The 17,634-nt window shown below is 25.7% G+C and overlaps 2 protein-coding genes and 2 non-coding genes across 4 annotated transcripts; 1 reads left to right on the forward strand and 3 right to left on the reverse strand.

Moving 5' to 3' along the window:
- Positions 1-44: 44 nt before the first annotated feature.
- On the reverse strand, positions 45-6,838 carry LOC105827816 (major facilitator superfamily domain-containing protein 6). The gene is made up of 9 exons (XM_036293103.1): positions 6,520-6,838; positions 5,911-6,209; positions 3,915-4,251; positions 3,590-3,780; positions 3,371-3,504; positions 2,655-2,770; positions 2,313-2,558; positions 1,902-2,060; positions 45-1,830 (listed from the first exon to the last, which is right to left on the reverse strand). The coding sequence occupies exons 1-9, from the start codon at positions 6,575-6,577 to the stop codon at positions 1,760-1,762; spliced, it is 1,611 nt and encodes a 536-aa protein (XP_036148996.1). The 5' UTR covers positions 6,578-6,838; the 3' UTR covers positions 45-1,759.
- A 1,720-nt stretch (positions 6,839-8,558) lies between these two features.
- On the reverse strand, positions 8,559-16,644 carry LOC105829430 (aromatic-L-amino-acid decarboxylase). The gene is made up of 8 exons (XM_012668267.3): positions 14,975-16,644; positions 14,349-14,582; positions 13,411-13,540; positions 12,966-13,226; positions 12,631-12,748; positions 12,004-12,094; positions 11,696-11,896; positions 8,559-11,382 (listed from the first exon to the last, which is right to left on the reverse strand). Exons 1-8 carry the CDS (start codon positions 15,173-15,175, stop codon positions 11,083-11,085), a joined length of 1,536 nt encoding a protein of 511 aa, XP_012523721.1. The 5' UTR covers positions 15,176-16,644; the 3' UTR covers positions 8,559-11,082.
- On the forward strand, positions 13,936-14,007 carry Trnap-agg. Its single transcript has one exon. It is a non-coding gene; the product is annotated as a tRNA-Pro (tRNA).
- A 378-nt stretch (positions 16,645-17,022) lies between the features above and the next one.
- On the reverse strand, positions 17,023-17,094 carry Trnap-cgg. The gene has a single exon. It is a non-coding gene; the product is annotated as a tRNA-Pro (tRNA).
- Between the last annotated feature and the right edge of the window lie 540 nt (positions 17,095-17,634).

A 17,634-nucleotide genomic window follows, 5' to 3' on the forward strand; every position in this document is an offset into this window, starting at 1 on the left:
TTAAATTTTATTTTAAAAAGCTTGAACTGGTGTATAAAGTAATATTTTAATATACATATAATGATAATTATGGAATATTATTGATATTATTATTTAATGATTATTTACTTGCTGCGAAAAAGAAATAATGCGCTTTTATATAGAGATGGTTGTAATTAACTTTCATGATTTATATTTAGATTAAATTGTATTATTTCTAAATTTTGTATCCCGTTATTTTACACTCTTTAAATGACAGAAACATACTAAACTAATGTTTACAAATGATGTACGTTGCAATTATAGTATCAATGAATTTGTGGTGTATATGTTAAATATTTATGTCTTTTATCTGAACGTTCAATATAAAAGCGATTGTACAACATGCAGATTAGAATTACACTACATTTTGAATAAATGTATTTCTCTTTATCTTGCATTGAAGCGATTGTATAACATACAGATTAAAATAACATTACATTTTAAATAAATGCATTTCTCTTTATCTTGCATTGAAGCGCTTTATCTTAACATAAACTAGAAATTGAGTAAATAACCTAGTTTTAAGAAACCGATAAAAAAACGATATGTAAAAATCGATATAATCACAAAAAAATTTTATTGTTACTATTATAACTTTATTGTTCCATTTTTTATATTCCAAAAGAAATATTATTGTTTCCTGTCACTACTTCTTAAAAATATATTAATTATCTCGTATAACAGCAAAATTTCACGATGAGTAATTAAGTTCATTATATTTTAGGAAGTTGGAACCACATAAAATGTATTAAAATAACATTAAAGCCGTACATTTAATTTAGCTGTATATAACATACTGTATATGTTATACATTATACAATATTTATTAAAATAATATATATTTAGATATCTTAATCACTTTTTAATAATCACTTTAGTTTAATATTAGATTTGATATAAACTTTTAAGATTAAGATGATAAAGCTCGGTAATGCAAAGCAATCAATTAAAAAAGGGTCAGTGAACGAGCCAATTGAATTGATATAAGAGTGTTTATATTTTATTAAAAAATTTTAAATGAGTCAAGTGTAAGCTTTTTTTCAAAGAAATTATACGGAATGAAACAAAAACTTTTAATTTACGTTTCGACTAGTATAAAGTCCGCTTCAAAATAAATAATTAGTGGAAAAACGATTGCGATATTAAAACAAGTGTATGTTACATACTTAGGGAAATAGATGAGAAATAAGTTGCAATTTGGAAAGAATGTAGTTGAGCCATTTTGACTACACGCATAACAATTATATATAAAAAATCCACATTTAAATTAATGGATAAAACCATAAATGACAATGTAATAGGAAAATAGCCAATACGCATACAAATCAAAAGTATAAAAATTCAGCGGATAAAAATAATATAAAAATATAATATCGTAATTGCGTCATGATCATTTCTTTGTTCGTAGGCGAGAAATAACATTAACATCTGTGTTGGACATAAATAACGCATCTAGACAAACTCATAAAACGACGGTATTTTTTTCGTTTGACAACGAAAAAACTTTGTAGTTCAATTTTTTTATTACAAATAAAATTATGTGATAAAAAACTTGCATCTTTTTACAATAAAAAATGCTACAGTACTCTAACTAATTGTATCACATATAACATAAAATAGCTTCAAATTATCCTAATTTATATAATTTATATTATGTCTTTTATATCAAGAGATATACATATATACATATGTATATAAAGTTAAAATATTACTTTCTGAAAAATGTATAATGCATATATTACATTTCTGCTACTACACAATGTCTTCGTGCATCATCCGTTGTTTTCCATTCAACATCATTGCGTGAAGCTACAATAAAAAAAGATCTGATACTTTTCAACAATCTTCTGCAAATATTTATTACAATATTTTAAACGTACCTGATTTCTTATCTAGTGTTTCATGTTTTAAATACAAAATGTGAAGAATGAAATATGTTAATGCTGAAAGTGCTGCAAGTACTGAAAATATCCTTAATGTTATTGTACCACCAAACTTTTTATACAAGGCACCTACTATTAAACTGCCAATCAAGAGACCTGAAAATTTTGCAATATTTTTAATAATTTTTAAAATTAATATGCAATATATTTTTCTTTTATGTCGCGCAGCATGATTAGTAGACAATAAATTTATGTATAATAAAAATTAAATGATTGCAAAAAAAAATATTTTTTTATTGCACATATATTTGTTTTAATATCTCAAAATGTTTTTATAAGAAAATAATTATTAATATACATAACAAACTAAATAACCTTACCTAAATAACCATAACCAAATAAACTTACCTAAACTATCATGCATGCTTTGAAAAAGTCCTTGAACAAGAGCTGAAGCACCAGGAGGTGCTACCACGTCCGCATATGCTGCTATTGTTGATATGCAGAGCGTATACGATGGCCCATGCATGATTAACTTTATCGGAAGTACCCACCACGGCATTGGACATAAAGATATTAATCCAAAACGAAGTCCATAGCATAAAAGGCAAAATAAGAAAGTGTAAACATATCCTAGTTTCTCCAGTATTTTGCCTGAAAAAAAAACTTAAAATAATATTCCTTAAAAAAATATTCTTAATTACATTAACGTAGTATTTTTAACTTATTATAAGAAATAATTAATATTACCAGAAAAGAAAAAAAATATTACTTCGCCACCGAAAGTCTCCGCCATTGCGATTAAACCTTCTATAAATTTAATTTTACTCATATAACCAGTCGTTAAAGCGAGATCTTCTAAATACCTATAATTTCAAAATACATAGAGTATAGTACATTCTATCCAAGACAGCATGCTTCCCAAAATAAAAACTTAAAAAATAATCTTAAGATGGAAGCATTTAATTATCTTGAAAATAATGTTTAAATAGCATCTCATCTAATATAATTAGCATTTACTAGAGACATCTACTAACGTTCCAAAATGTTTATTGCAAGTAAATATTTTATACTTCGCGTTACGTCAGTTATAGATTTTTAGTACTGGCAGTTAATTTTAGAGCAATCTATGATAACTCTATAAAATAACTTATTTAAAAAATTTCTTAAATTGTTACCTGAACAAAATTATATTAAATAATATATATCAATTTGAAGACCCATTTAACTTGAGATATTTTTTAGACATTATTTTCGTCATATTTTACTGTTTTTGAAAAACAATATAGCAGATAATATTTAGATTATAGATACATTTAATTATCTTTCAGAAATCTAAGTTATCAGATTCACAATGATAAGATGCTTTTTAAGATATTTACTTGATAATATATTCTTATCTAGCTATTTTATGTTATCATAAATAAACAAAAATGTTTAATCTGCAATAAAAGGTCAAAGTTTACCAATATAAATAATTTCTCTTGGTGGCATTAAGGATACCAGCAAATATAAAGAAACACAAAGATATAATGATAGATTTTGATTTCAAAAGCGTAAAGACATCTTTTAATGCAGTTGGGGATCTTTTAAATGGCATCTGTAACAAAAATAGAATACGAAACTATAGAACAAAATTATGTACTATTAATCCGGTTTATTTTTGGAATGCAAAAAACAATTACCTCTAATTTTATACAGCAGATTAAATCTATAAAAGCAAATACAAGCACTAGAATAAGCATTGGTGTGTAAGTTTTATTAATTTTATCTTGCGACCACAATTCCACTAAATATCCAGTTAAACATGCTGCGATACCGTAACCTATAGTGCCCCATAGCCGTTGCTTACCAAACTTTAATTGTTCACGTTTCCCTGAAAATGCAAAAGTTGTTTAAAAGCAGTATTTCTTCTTTGTATAATATTAGATTTCTATGACTATAAAATTGCTTATTTGATTCGTACAGCTAAATTTTTACAAGTAGCATCAAAACAATAAAATTACGTACCCAATATAGTAAAACAAGTTGCATCGCTTAGAGAGATGGAAATAAAATAACAAATATCACCAAGACAAAAAAAGAAAGCAAAACTCCAAAAAGTAATAGATGTGTATACACATTGATTTTCGAAATCATCACAAGTAACATTGCAGTTGTAATTAGTTATATTTCTTTGGCACAACGACGTCTCATTAATATTTAATAAGCATGCAGTATCTGATGAGATGCTTACTGTTTGTTGATCTGCATGAAAAGATAATTCTACAGAAAAATTCATATCTTTGCATATCCAATGGCACACAGTATCTTTTGTACCATTACACGATTGAATTGCTAATGTATGCTTAAACAAAAAGTAAATTAAGAATAAAATTAAATATATTTTTTATTAACAAAAAGTATTAATTACTAATAATAAGATAACATGAGATTCAAAAAACAAATTTGCCAAGAAGTCGACTTGATAAACTTATTTATTGATAAATATATTATAATTATATATTAATTAAAATATGTCAATATGCATTTATAGCTTCTTTCTTTTATAATATTTTTGTTTTGTTTTAAACAGATAATAGGAGAAAGGTACCGAATTTGGAATATCATTTCGTTTTTGGACAAAATTTCTTAAATAATAGTTAATTAAACAATGTTGGAAACATAATTATAAATTAGAAAGTATTTTCTATTAAATGGTATAGTAATTTTTATAATACTGTTTTGTATTTTTTAAATAATTAATGTTTCTGTGACACATGTCAAAAAGGGCATCTGACGAAATGGACGCCTAATTTAGAGTTTGTATAAATCGAAGTATTCATGTTACATTTTATTAATTTATACATCTTATTATGTATTGTGTAGATACATAATAATATATTTATACTCCTACAGACTCAATGTTATTCCGTTAAATTTGCCTAAGAGACAGAATCGCGTAAATATAGCTCTCGCTTTTGTCGATAATAAAACCTCCACATATTGCACATTAGGTCACTCTGATGACGGCGGTATGATTGAGTTAAACACCAATAAAATCAATGTGCAATGTTATATTAATACCGTTTTATGGTATCCAAATGGTATCCACTGTATTTATTTGCTAAAATACTGTAAAATGCAGTGCAAATTTCAAACTCGTGTATAATCAACAAAAAATATCGTATCAACATATTCTTTTTTTTAAATTACTTAGAAAAAAATAAACCTTAAGAATCCGGATTAATATTAACAAGATTTTAACAAGAAATTAGTGAAAAATAATAACAAACGTTTACTTTTTTTGATAAAAGAACATGTTTGGTTTCTATGCGATACAAAAAGGTTACACTTAACAAATCAAATTTTTGTCTAGTGATTCTTAAAGTAGAGTTTTTGCCCTTTAATTTAAAAAAAGTTCATGTAATTTGGATAATTTTTTGCAAAGTTGCATTATTTTGAAGATTGCCTAAAAATTCGGTCAAAATTTTTGTCTTTTTTTTCTTTTGTGCCAATGTATATTATTATACATGGACAATTTTTTTATTTTTTTATACTTAACTGTTTGTAAAAAATGCAAAAATTATACTTTTAATTAGTTTTTGTTTTTTTAGTATAACTATTAATTTTTTAACACCAAACATAATTTGAAAAAAGAAAAAATTAGTACAAGTATATGATATATTTTGTTTATAATTGCATACATATTTATACATATTCTTATACGATAAATATTTACGGGGTTATTTATGATGTATTGTTTATATACTTTTAAAACATTTAGCAAAATTTTTTATTACACAGATTCAAAATATATTTAAAATTAAAATTTGCTATGTTTTGAAATTTTTTAATTATATATAATAACATATTATTAATATATAAACACAATACACATTTTTATGAACTTATTTATAAGCTTATGTATATTAATATAATTTACTGATTGATATTACAGACATTTTATTGTTAGCATTTTATCAAAAAAATGTACAAATAAAATTTAAAAAAGAATAAAACTTACATTTTCTATATCGCAATACGATAGAGATGCACATGAAACATTTTGAAAATGCTGATCTAAAAATATTGGACCTGGTAATGATGGCAAAAGGAATATCGCACTATAACCACTAGTTGATACTATGAGCAATATTATGAAAATTAATTTTCTCCATTGAAAATAATCCATTATAAACCCAAATATTGGTTTCGCAATCAAGTGTAGTGCAGAAGAAATCATGCCAATAGTACCTGCGATTAATGGTGAAATACCTAGTTGCTTTCCATATACCATAGCATATGGAAAAGTAGTACCCATACCTAAAATAGTGAAAAGTTGTTATTAAATATGTAATGTAATGTATGTAATAATTACATTGGTAGTAAATTATCTTTAATATTTTGTTGCATTTAATTGTTGTAATATGCATTTTTTAAGTAAAATTAGTATATTGGTTGTATAATTTTTATAATTAATATTAAAATAAATCAGTAACGTTTTAAATTTTATTTTAAAAAGCTTGAACTGGTGTATAAAATAAATAATATTTTAATATACATTTAATGATAATTATGGTATATTATTATTTAATAATAATATCAATATAATTATTATATAATAATTACTTACTTGCCATGAAAAAGAAATAATGCGCTTTTATATAAAGATGCTTGTAATTGATTTTCATGATTTATATTTATATTAAATTGTATTATTTTCAAATTTTGTATTCCGTTATTTTACACTCTTTAAATGACAAAGACATACTAAACTAACGTTTACAAATGACGCACGTTGCAATTATAGTATTGATGAATTTGTAGGTTACATATTTGTGTTAAATATTCATAATTTTTATCTGAACGTTCAATATAAAAGCGATTGTACAACATGCATATTAAAATTATACAATATTTTGAGTAAATGTATATTTTGTTATCTTGCATTGAAGCGCTTATATCATATTTATCTTAATATAAACACTAGAAATTGAGTAAATAAGTTTAAAGAAACCGATGAAAAACGATATGTAAAAATTGATGTAAACACAAAAAAATTTTATTTTTACTATTATAACTTTACCCTTCCATTTTTTATATTCCAAAAGAAATATTATTGTTTCCTGTCACTATTACTTAAAAGTATATTAATTATCTCGTATAAAAGCAAAATTTCACGATGAGTAATTAAGTTCATTATATTTTAGGAAGTTGGAACCACATAAAATGTATTAAAATAACATTAAAGCCGTACATTTAATTTAGCTGTATATAACATACTATATATGTTATACATTATTCAATATTTATTAAAATAATATAATATATTTAGGTATCTTAATCACTTTTTAATAATTACTTTAGTTTAAAATTAGATTTGACATAAACTTTTAAGATTAAGATGACAAAGTTCGGTAATGCAAAGCAATCAGTAATGAAAAAGGGTCAGTGAACAAAGCAATTGAATTGATATAAGCGTGTTTATATTTTATTAGAAAATTATAAATGAGTCAAGTGTAAGCTTTTTCTCAAAGAAATTATACGAAATGAAACAAAAACTCAATTTACGTTTCGACTAGTATAAAGTCCTCTTCAAAATAAATAATTAGTGGAAAAATCATTATTGCGATATTAAAACAAGTGAATGTTACATACTTAATTAGGGAAATTGATGAGAAATAAGTTGCAATTTGGAAAGAATGTAGTTAAGTTTTGACTACACGCATAACAATTATACAGGGTGTTAATAAACCTTTGCATAATATTTATACCATCGTGTTGCCCACGAAGATCGAAGACGAAAAGCGCTCTAAATTTTTTCGATTCCATGCGTACAGTTCTTATACTTATTGTTGGAAAATAGTGAAATATTGCTAATGTACGCACGGCTATAACGGAAACACGAGCGCGGTGGGAAACAAGACGATCGTCGTTGCTCGTGAGCGGTGATATCCGCGCCGTCGCTCGCCGCGAGGCGAGGAGAGCGCAAACAAAATTCATTGCTATTCGCAACGTTGTTCGTAGCGATAAGCGATGGGGACTAAAAATGGTCGACGATAGCTCATAACTAAAATTTTTAACATGAATTTTTAAACTATATTACATAAATTGCGAAGCTAAAAAAATTAAAAGTTGATTGAAAACATTAAGAAAATTATTTTATAGTATTTTCATTGATATACTTGAATTTTAAATCAGTGAAAGCGAATAATTCATTGGAAATTCACTACAGTTTATGCTCTTCCGTAATTTTGCAAGCTTATCAGAACTGTATGTAAAATTAATATATTTTGTTATTATCCTTATACTAGCAGGTCACTTTACAGCTTTCACAAGAGGCGCTATAGTATTTTCAATGAATTACAGTTTTAAGTTAATAAAACCGAATAATTTATTAAAAGTCTGCCGCTTCCGATTTTTTCTCGCAATTTTCCAACTTTATCGACTTTGTATTAAAATTGAGTGGAAAAAGATATATTTGATAGACAGACAATAAATAAAAAAATTTTGCATAAAAATTGTTTTTTTTTTTCAAACGATTGCATTTTGTAGAAAAAAAGAAAAAATACTTTAAAATATGTTAATTGGAAAGCTGAAGAATTATATTTTAAAATATCTATTATCAATTTTTTTATTTGTACCAAAAAGTTTTATTTGTATCAAAATATTTTTTTAAACATATGATTATTCATTATTTTTCGATCTAACGGTTAATACCGTAAAATCGAAATAATCGAAATATTTGTGAATAAAACGATAACAATTATTGTTTTCATAATTTATTGTTTATATATCTCATATATAAAGAAATAAAAGTTCAACTAACCATTTTTTCGTGTATTCACTTCTCTGGTATTATAAATTTGATCATACAAAAAACTTTTTTACGGCTTTTAATTGTAATTTGACGAATATAGTCTTATTCTTCAATCTATTCTGAAGTGAGAGATGTTATTTATTTATACGTATAAGCTACATAATTTGTATTTTGAAGCAAATATTTTTATAAACAAGGATAAACAAATGACTCTACATTATCGACCTCGATCAAATTTGACGGACAGTTTAGCATCTTCTTAATTCTGGAGAATTTTTAATTCTGTAAGTGCAATTAAAAGATTAGTGAGAAATAAAATTATCAGTAAAACAGGACAACTTTAGCATCTCCAGTCTTTTTCCGCGGTCAAGCATTCGTAGGGTCCCAAAAAATTTTGACTTAGGGCATCAGTCATCATGTAATTTCATGTAATAATTTTCATTTTTTACTTTTCACTTTTCATTTTTACTCTATTTACTCTATTTATTTCACGTAAATTTTTTAAAGTAACAACTTACAGAACTATTAGTTATATTACCATTAGATTTGGAAACGTTTATATAAAAAGTTCCATATTTTTACGTTTTGTTGAGTTGCATGATCACGAGTTTACGTGAAACTTTTCACTTTTTACTTTTTACCCTAGGGGAAGTTACACGACAGATGCCCTGCAAATTTAATTGCTTTAATTCGAAAGTAGACTCCGTGAAATTTGTGTTAGGAAAGAAGAGGGAAGTCACTTGAAATTTAAATTAATATAGAATTGTTTAAAACTTAACATAAATATTTATTTTTACAATTGCGAAAAATTCACATTTAAAAATACAATTTTAAATATTTTAAACATGAAAGAAAAGCGAAAAAGATAAGTAGTGATTACCATTTACTTTATTTAAATAGATTACAATAATTTACGAACTTGATTACAAATGATTGGCATAAATATATTGAAATACATTTGTGGGAATCATTTGTGTAAAGCTAATTTAAATATTAGTGTATTTAAATAATGTCGATAAATCAGATGTCTTTAGGATTTCCTTAAATTTATTTTATTACAATAAAATTATTTTCCAAATATTAAAATTTTGTAGACGCGTCTATCCCAAATGATTTCCAATTGATTGACATTAAAAGAATTAAAGAAATATATAAAACAAAAAAAATTTTTTCAGTATTACGTCTGCTAACTAAACGCCCAATTTTTATTCATCAATTTTAACTAAATTATTATTTCCTAAATTATATAAGATTATTTTATGAAACTTGACCAAACAATCTCTTCCCCTTCCCCCTCAACTAATTATAATCACAAAAAATAAGAAATATTACATCTGTCTACTAAATAAAAGCAGAAAACAGAACAACAAAAAGCTAATCAGAAAGAACAAAGCAGAATATACTACTGCCAATACTAATTTGTTTTTATCCTTGTTTTAAAATTTGATGGACAACAAGGATAAAATGATTATCTGGATGTTTCTGAACGCAGCGCAATTTTTGTGCAAGAGCCATAATATACGTGAGACTCAATTTTCTACATCGCTAATTGGATAATTAAAAATTTTTTATTAGTTGGTCTAGTGGAAAAACCGCTCTTTATCAATTGCTGTAATTAATTGCAATTGTGGTTAAACGTGACATTTTATGTGCAATTTAAAGTAAAAATTGTTTTAAATTAATAATTTATGTTTGTATTATTTATAATTTATACTTAGTATTCTAAGTAAAATTTATATAATATGTTTGTATAGAATGCGCTGAACATGAGTAGTGTTCAAAATGTGCAAGCAAATACAGATGGAGTGATACAATAGTCAGTAGCGAAGAAGAACAACAAATGTTGATGATCAACAATCTGGTCAAAGTTTGCGAGAATATCAAGAATTTATGCGATATAGTGATTATTTATACTATACTTATAAAAGTATCAAAAATTAAGGAGACCCATAATATCTATAATAATTAAGAAAAAAAGATGAGTATTAAATACTAAAAAGTAAAAAATGTGGTGCAGTACATAAATGTTTAAAACGTTATAAAAAATTGATGCAGCAATATAAGCGCTAAAAACTAATCTTTATTTTACATTTCACAGATACTTATGTTGAATATACATATACTCTCTTACTATGGTACCTATATACACCAGAATAATAAAATATCAAACATAACAAAAATTTGCCAATAAAAAGCAATAATAATTAACATAATAATATTTAATGCTTATATGTCGTTAAAGAATTATGTTGATTTAGATTTTGCAATTAAGAATTTATCAGAAATTGAAGACAACAAAAATAACAATACGCAGCGTAATTAGAATCTGTCATGGAAATTTTACAGATGAAAGATCAAGATAAAAGATACGAAAAACTATGATATTTTCTGCGAAATTTTTTTCGTCTTTAAGTTCAAACTTTCTATCCTTGTCGCAATATCGTCCGCCGATTTTATAATATTATGGATTGTCTTGTTATGGAATTTATCTCGCAAAATTTCTGTCGTTTGACAACTTATTTCATTCCACGAGAAAGCGATGTCTTCTTCTCGACATAATCGACTGCATACGACGAACCTAGCGACAAGTTTCTGCTGATATGTGCCGACGATAAGATAAATTTGTCTTCTAGCCTGCAAACGGTCTAAAAGTTCCTTTGTCAAACTGTTATCACCCTAAAAAAAGGAATTTATTTAATTCCTTATTGCAAAATTTTTTTTAAGTTTTTTAGTTAATTTATAATTAAGCTGTATTACTAATAAGAAAAGGAATTTAATCTTTTTTTTTTACATAAATAATTAATTAATTACTCGAATTACATAACATAAAAAAACAAAAAGTAGAAATAAATTTCTATTTAATTAGCTAAAAAAAATTATAAATAAAACGGGATAAATTCATAATTAAAAGTAACTTTTAAATTGATAAAGTTTAAATTGATAGATTGATTTGTAATTTGATAAAAAGTTAATAATTAAAAAGACCTACTTTGATACGAAAACAGACTAGACCCATAACGACTTCGGTGACTATTTCAAACCTATCATCCGATCTGACGTATTTTTCAAAAAGCTGCGCCAGTTTTATAGTACGTCTAACGTGCTCTTGAAGTCCTTGCGCTCCATAAATACGCATAACGAACCAAAGTTTTAACGAACGAAAACGTCGACCTAATGCTATCTGCCAATTCTGTAAAAATATCTTTAAATAATGAAAACGGCCGGTAATCATTGTTATATTATTAAATAGTTTATCAAGACAACAATAATGGATTAGCAAAATTTATAAAATCTTACTCTATAATCTGGTACAAGTTCTTCCTTATCGTGAGCAAGGTATATTCTGTTAACATTGAATGCTTGTACAAGTCGTCTCGAATCTTTTACCCTAAAAATAATAATTACATTATTACAAACTTATCATATAAATTATGTTATTATTATTACCACTTCTTTTCTATTTTCTTAATTATTTTGATTTAAAAAAATATCTAAATTTTATAATCTAAATTTTTCTATATTAAAGAGTATATAATTTTAATTTTTTATAAAAAGATTTTACATTTATTTAGATGTACAATATAATAAATCACATAAAGATTTATAAAAATTTACTTAATTAAAATAATTAAATTATTTGTGTTTAAATAAAAAAAAATGGTTAGAATAAAATGTTCAAAAATTGAACATATATATTTTTGGGACTATTAAAATAATTATATAGATTCAAGATAATTACACTACAAAAATTTTCAATAACAACTTATTGCTAAAATTTTCTAACAATCAATTTGAGCATTTAATATAATTATTTTGATAATGTAATTATATTGAATGCTAATATAACGTTATTATTTTCACAATTTTATTTAGCTAAATTTTTGAACAAAAAATCTTTCTGTGTAATAATATTGAAACACTCACCACATTACTGAAGCATCGAAATTTGTAAGTAACCATTTGTGCGCGTTTACGTTAAAAGAATCCGCGTAGTGAATGCCGGACATCAAGTAACGAAATTCCGGACAAACAAACGCTGCACCTGAATCAATATAATTAAAGCAATTATTTTTGTTGTAATTTAGAAATAATATAAGTAATTATAATTTTTTATTTAGTGATTTTTTAATAGCAAAAATTCAATCTTTCTTTTATTAATGATATTTTAACAATTATTTGAAGTAACGTATTTTACGTCTAATATGTAAGACATACAAAGTAATAAAAAAAAAATTAAATTGTATTGCATTAAATTATACCTGCGTAAGCAGCGTCAATGTGCAACCATATGTTATATTCTTTGCATATTGGCCCTATCTCATCGATATTGTCAAAAGCACAGGTGCCAGTAGTTCCTAAAGTAGCGACGACGTAACACGGTATAAGGCCTTTCTCCAAATCTTCCTGTATCGCTTTCTTTAAAGTTTCTCCACGCAGAGAGCACTTATCATCCACTGGTAGCAATCTCATTGGCACTGATCCTAAAATCCCTGCCTTTTCCACTGAAGAATTGGACTGATCTGAGAATTTGTAAAAAATATATTTATACAAATATCCCCTTTATGTAGAATTACTAAGTGATTTATTTACGGGATATAATATTGACATTGCAGAATTTGACATTGGACCTTTTTTGCTTAATAATTAAATGACATTTTATCACACAATACGCGCATTAAAACTTTTATTTTCATTTATACTCACTGGAGGTATATGCGACTAATTTAGATTTAATATGGTCCTCATCTATCTCCGAATGAAGACGTTTTATTCGACGTGTTGTGTGATCTTTCGCAGCTAATAGACATATGAATGTACATTCACTTGCAGATCCCTGAGAAATCAATAAACTAATTAATAAAAAATATAATAATAATATTATTATTATAGTTTTATACGTTACAATATTAAATATATTAAAATGTACAATAATATATTAACATTATGTTAGTAAAATTAAAATATATAAAGAAGGTTTAAATAAAAAACTGAATTAATTAATATATACAAAATGATATACAATATATTTTGTTGTAAAGAAAATTATATTGTATAACATATGTAACACAAAATTATCACAAATTATTTAAAATTATAATTTGTATATATATTTTTACATTTATTATTAAAATACAATAAGTATTTATTTTACAAAGTAAAATAATATTTCAGTGTTTAAAAATTATTAATTTTGTCTGTGGTGTCTGTATAACAATCGAGATAAACAACGGCTCGTTGGTCTAGGGGTATGATTCTCGCTTAGGGTGCGAGAGGTCCCGGGTTCAAATCCCGGACGAGCCCATTATTTTTTATCATAATTTTTTTTGGAAATTGTGATATACCTCAATCACTCCCTTAAGCTTAAACATTATATTTTGTTAAATGAAAAATATTGACGTAGTTGTATGTATTTTGTAAAGTTGAGTAAATCAATATTGTTTTACAAAATTAAATTATAATTAATGGCTTATAAAGTTACTTTATTTATATTAAAAGTTATACATAAACAGAAAACTGACTCAGTTAAAAATTACATTTATTAAATTAAATTAAATTAAAAGATAATTATATAATGGTTTAAAAACCTTGAAATTCGTAAGATACTCTTATTATACTTGATAATTATTATACATAATATTTACCTGAATGACTCCTCCACCTGTTCCATTGGTCGAATGCAAAAACTCGTTAGGTAGGCCTAACAATTTACCAAGCCAATTGCACGTAATGACCTCGAGTTCGGTACAAGCTGGAGATGTTATCCAGCTAAAACCGATGCATCCGATAGCGCAGCTCAAAATTTCAGCGACGATAGCTGGATAAGAGTTAGCCGTTGGGAAATACGCGTGAAAGTGTGGCGAATTCCAATGTGTTATCTGTACGTATTGATGGAAATAATAAAGCTCATTTTCTTTCTTTTTTTTTATAATAATATGATAGAAGAAAAAGAGGAATTTTTAATATACATTTAGAAATATTGAACATTTATTTAAAATAAATAAGTTAAAACCAAATTGTAAGAAAAGCCATTAGACTAAAACATTAATTTTGAGCAATACTATACAAAGTAATAGTTTTTAATTTTTAATTTATTGCATTTTGTAATTTTTATATATCTTTTATTATATTTGTTAACACACAGAATAACTGTTTTCTCTTTAGTATCTCTGTTTTTATCAATACATCTCTGAGTATTAAAATTTACTATTACAATTGAGTTCTAATATGATACTATCTTTTTATAACTGGAAAAGAATTAAAAATTTACCCCTGGCATAATATATTGTTCCACATCTTTGAGTATGTCTTGCCATTTCTCGGAGTTTTGCGGCGCTTCTTTGGGCAATAACTTGCTAAGGTAACCTGGCTTTACATCCGGTAATACATTTCTACTTCTCAAAGTTTCGGTATAGTCCGCAACATAGTCTATAGTCGCCTTAGCAAATTCTACGAATTCCCTTGTATCCATATTTTTTTAATTTTAAGAGCACGCGACGCGCTGTAACGATAAATTAAAACAAATTATTTTAATTAATTTTTTTTTATAATGAAAAGTAAAGCAAGGCGATTGGACTGCAGCTTTATTTGTCTTTAATATATAATTAAGTTTATGTATTTCTTAGAAAATCGCAAACAATTTATGTAACTGTACAGCTGTATCATTTTGTTACTATAAATTTTATGCTACTTGGATTATTTTTTATAAAGACCTTGATTTAAACTTTGCACTTATTAATTTATTGCACTTATTAAAATAACTTTTTGAGAATTTAATGTCACATAAGCATCTTTTAAAGTCCTAAATTGCAAGTGATTTTGCAGAGAAATACAGTATCGCAAATGTAACGGCACACACATTTTTGTTTTTACATTTTTAGATAAAAATTATTATGTTACACAAGCACATAGAATTCTCCACACTATTATATCATGAGCGATACTATTATAATCAACGATTTAACTGATAAAACATAATATAGTAAATGCTTGACCATAGAGAAAGATTTTTCGTACGAAACATAGAAGTCTCTCGATAAAATAATGTCTCGCGTTTTTTCTTTCTATTTTCAGGACAAATATTTTTATCTTGCTTTTATTTACACGAGCTATTGTCAAATTCGTACCTATACAATCTACGCGTCGTGTTTTGCACAGAACAGCGAAAATTTCACTTTGTATACATTATGAACATTGTTATCTGCCGACGATCTTTCACTCGAAACCAAGACTCGGATTTCGCTGGCACTATTGAATCGGACACATTACAATATGCGGAAAAAATCAAACTGACTGATATGTACGACTTGAGATGGACGCGCGAGCCGATTGACGATTCAGAAGTGTTTTCAGTCGAATACATCCTCTAACGTTAAATACCACCCAGAAAACTTTCACTTGCTTTCTCTGTAATCACACCAAATTTGGTATATTACTGAGAACATGCGGAAGCATTTTTCTCTGGTAAACCACTGTATAACAGAAGAGATTTTATTTTGTTGCAATGAACCATTTACAATTCTATATGGTGCAATAACATAACTACAATTCTGACTGATTGCTCATTAAGTTAATAAAACATAAAATGTCCAACAGTGATCGATATTTTTAGTAATATTTTCAGCTTTATTTAATGATTATTTAGATAATTAATAATTAAACTAGAAATTTTTTTATTGTTTAATTAATCAGTAATCAAAGTCAAATATTACTTGAGTTTAGTTAATTAGTAGTTTTTTCTCACCTCTTTTTGGTTTCGCAATTTTGGAACTAATTTGTGTACTAACGATACTTTATAATGAGGGATCAATTATTAAAAAAAAAATTAAGTTGAACCGAGAATTGATTCTAGAGATATGAAAAATCAAAGTAGTTAAAATTCATTAACGCATGATTGCCAACGACATTATTTTTTTGTTATTGTTTAAAATTAATAATATTTGTGCTAATTGCTTAAAAAATTACGACATTCACAGAAAAATTAAATAGAATAAGTTTCATTATTTCATGCACAAGCTGGAAATAAAAAAAGTTTTGTTATTAAAATTAATTAATTTTGTTAAAATTAGTTAATTAGATCAATATTTTTAACATATTAAAATTTATTTTATGTATAGTTTTTGTCGCATAATTGCATATATTAAAAAAAATTACATATTACAAAATTGAACAGATTCTTATCATTAATATGAATTATAAAAATAATAAGCGGGGAAAGTATTTATAAGATTAATTATTATAATTATATTAATTCTTTAATAATGTTATATATTTTGAAATATATCGGCATAAATATGATGACTTAAAAAGAAAGGTTGCGGGCTCGTCCGGGATTTGAACCCGGGACCTCTCGCACCCGAAGCGAGAATCATACCCCTAGACCAACGAGCCTTGTAAAAACTTTTTCTTTCTTGATCTTCCACATGAACGCAATCACAAAGTCAAATAAAATTAACTGGAAAAGCTATTTTTTTAATAAGAGATATTTGATGTATTTTAAGACAGTTACGCGCGCAACATTGGTTATCTGTATGCCTTCCATTTCAATCGGATATTATTTTGTCGAACATTCCATTTGTATGATTTTCTCATGTACCTATTATTTGTTTTTTATTTTTATTATCTATTCCGTTCGATAATCATTTGTTTTTTTCTTTTATTCTTATAAAGATTTTCTAGTTTCTTTATTGTCACGTTCTCTGACATCTTTATATTTTATGAGTAATAATGTTTTAAGTAAGCAAGTAATGTTTTACATTAAATAATGTTTTACATTAGATATAATGTAGCTATGTTTTTAATAGATGATTTAATTTAGATTTAATTGTTAATTTTTTTACTAGTTCTTTATTAATTAGATATTTTAATTTATTTAAACTGTTAAATAAACGTAAAAAGAACTGTAAAATAAACGTAAACATATATCTGTAA

Source organism: Monomorium pharaonis, chromosome 10 (assembly GCF_013373865.1).
Source record: "Monomorium pharaonis isolate MP-MQ-018 chromosome 10, ASM1337386v2, whole genome shotgun sequence".
Lineage (NCBI taxonomy): Eukaryota > Metazoa > Arthropoda > Insecta > Hymenoptera > Formicidae > Monomorium > Monomorium pharaonis.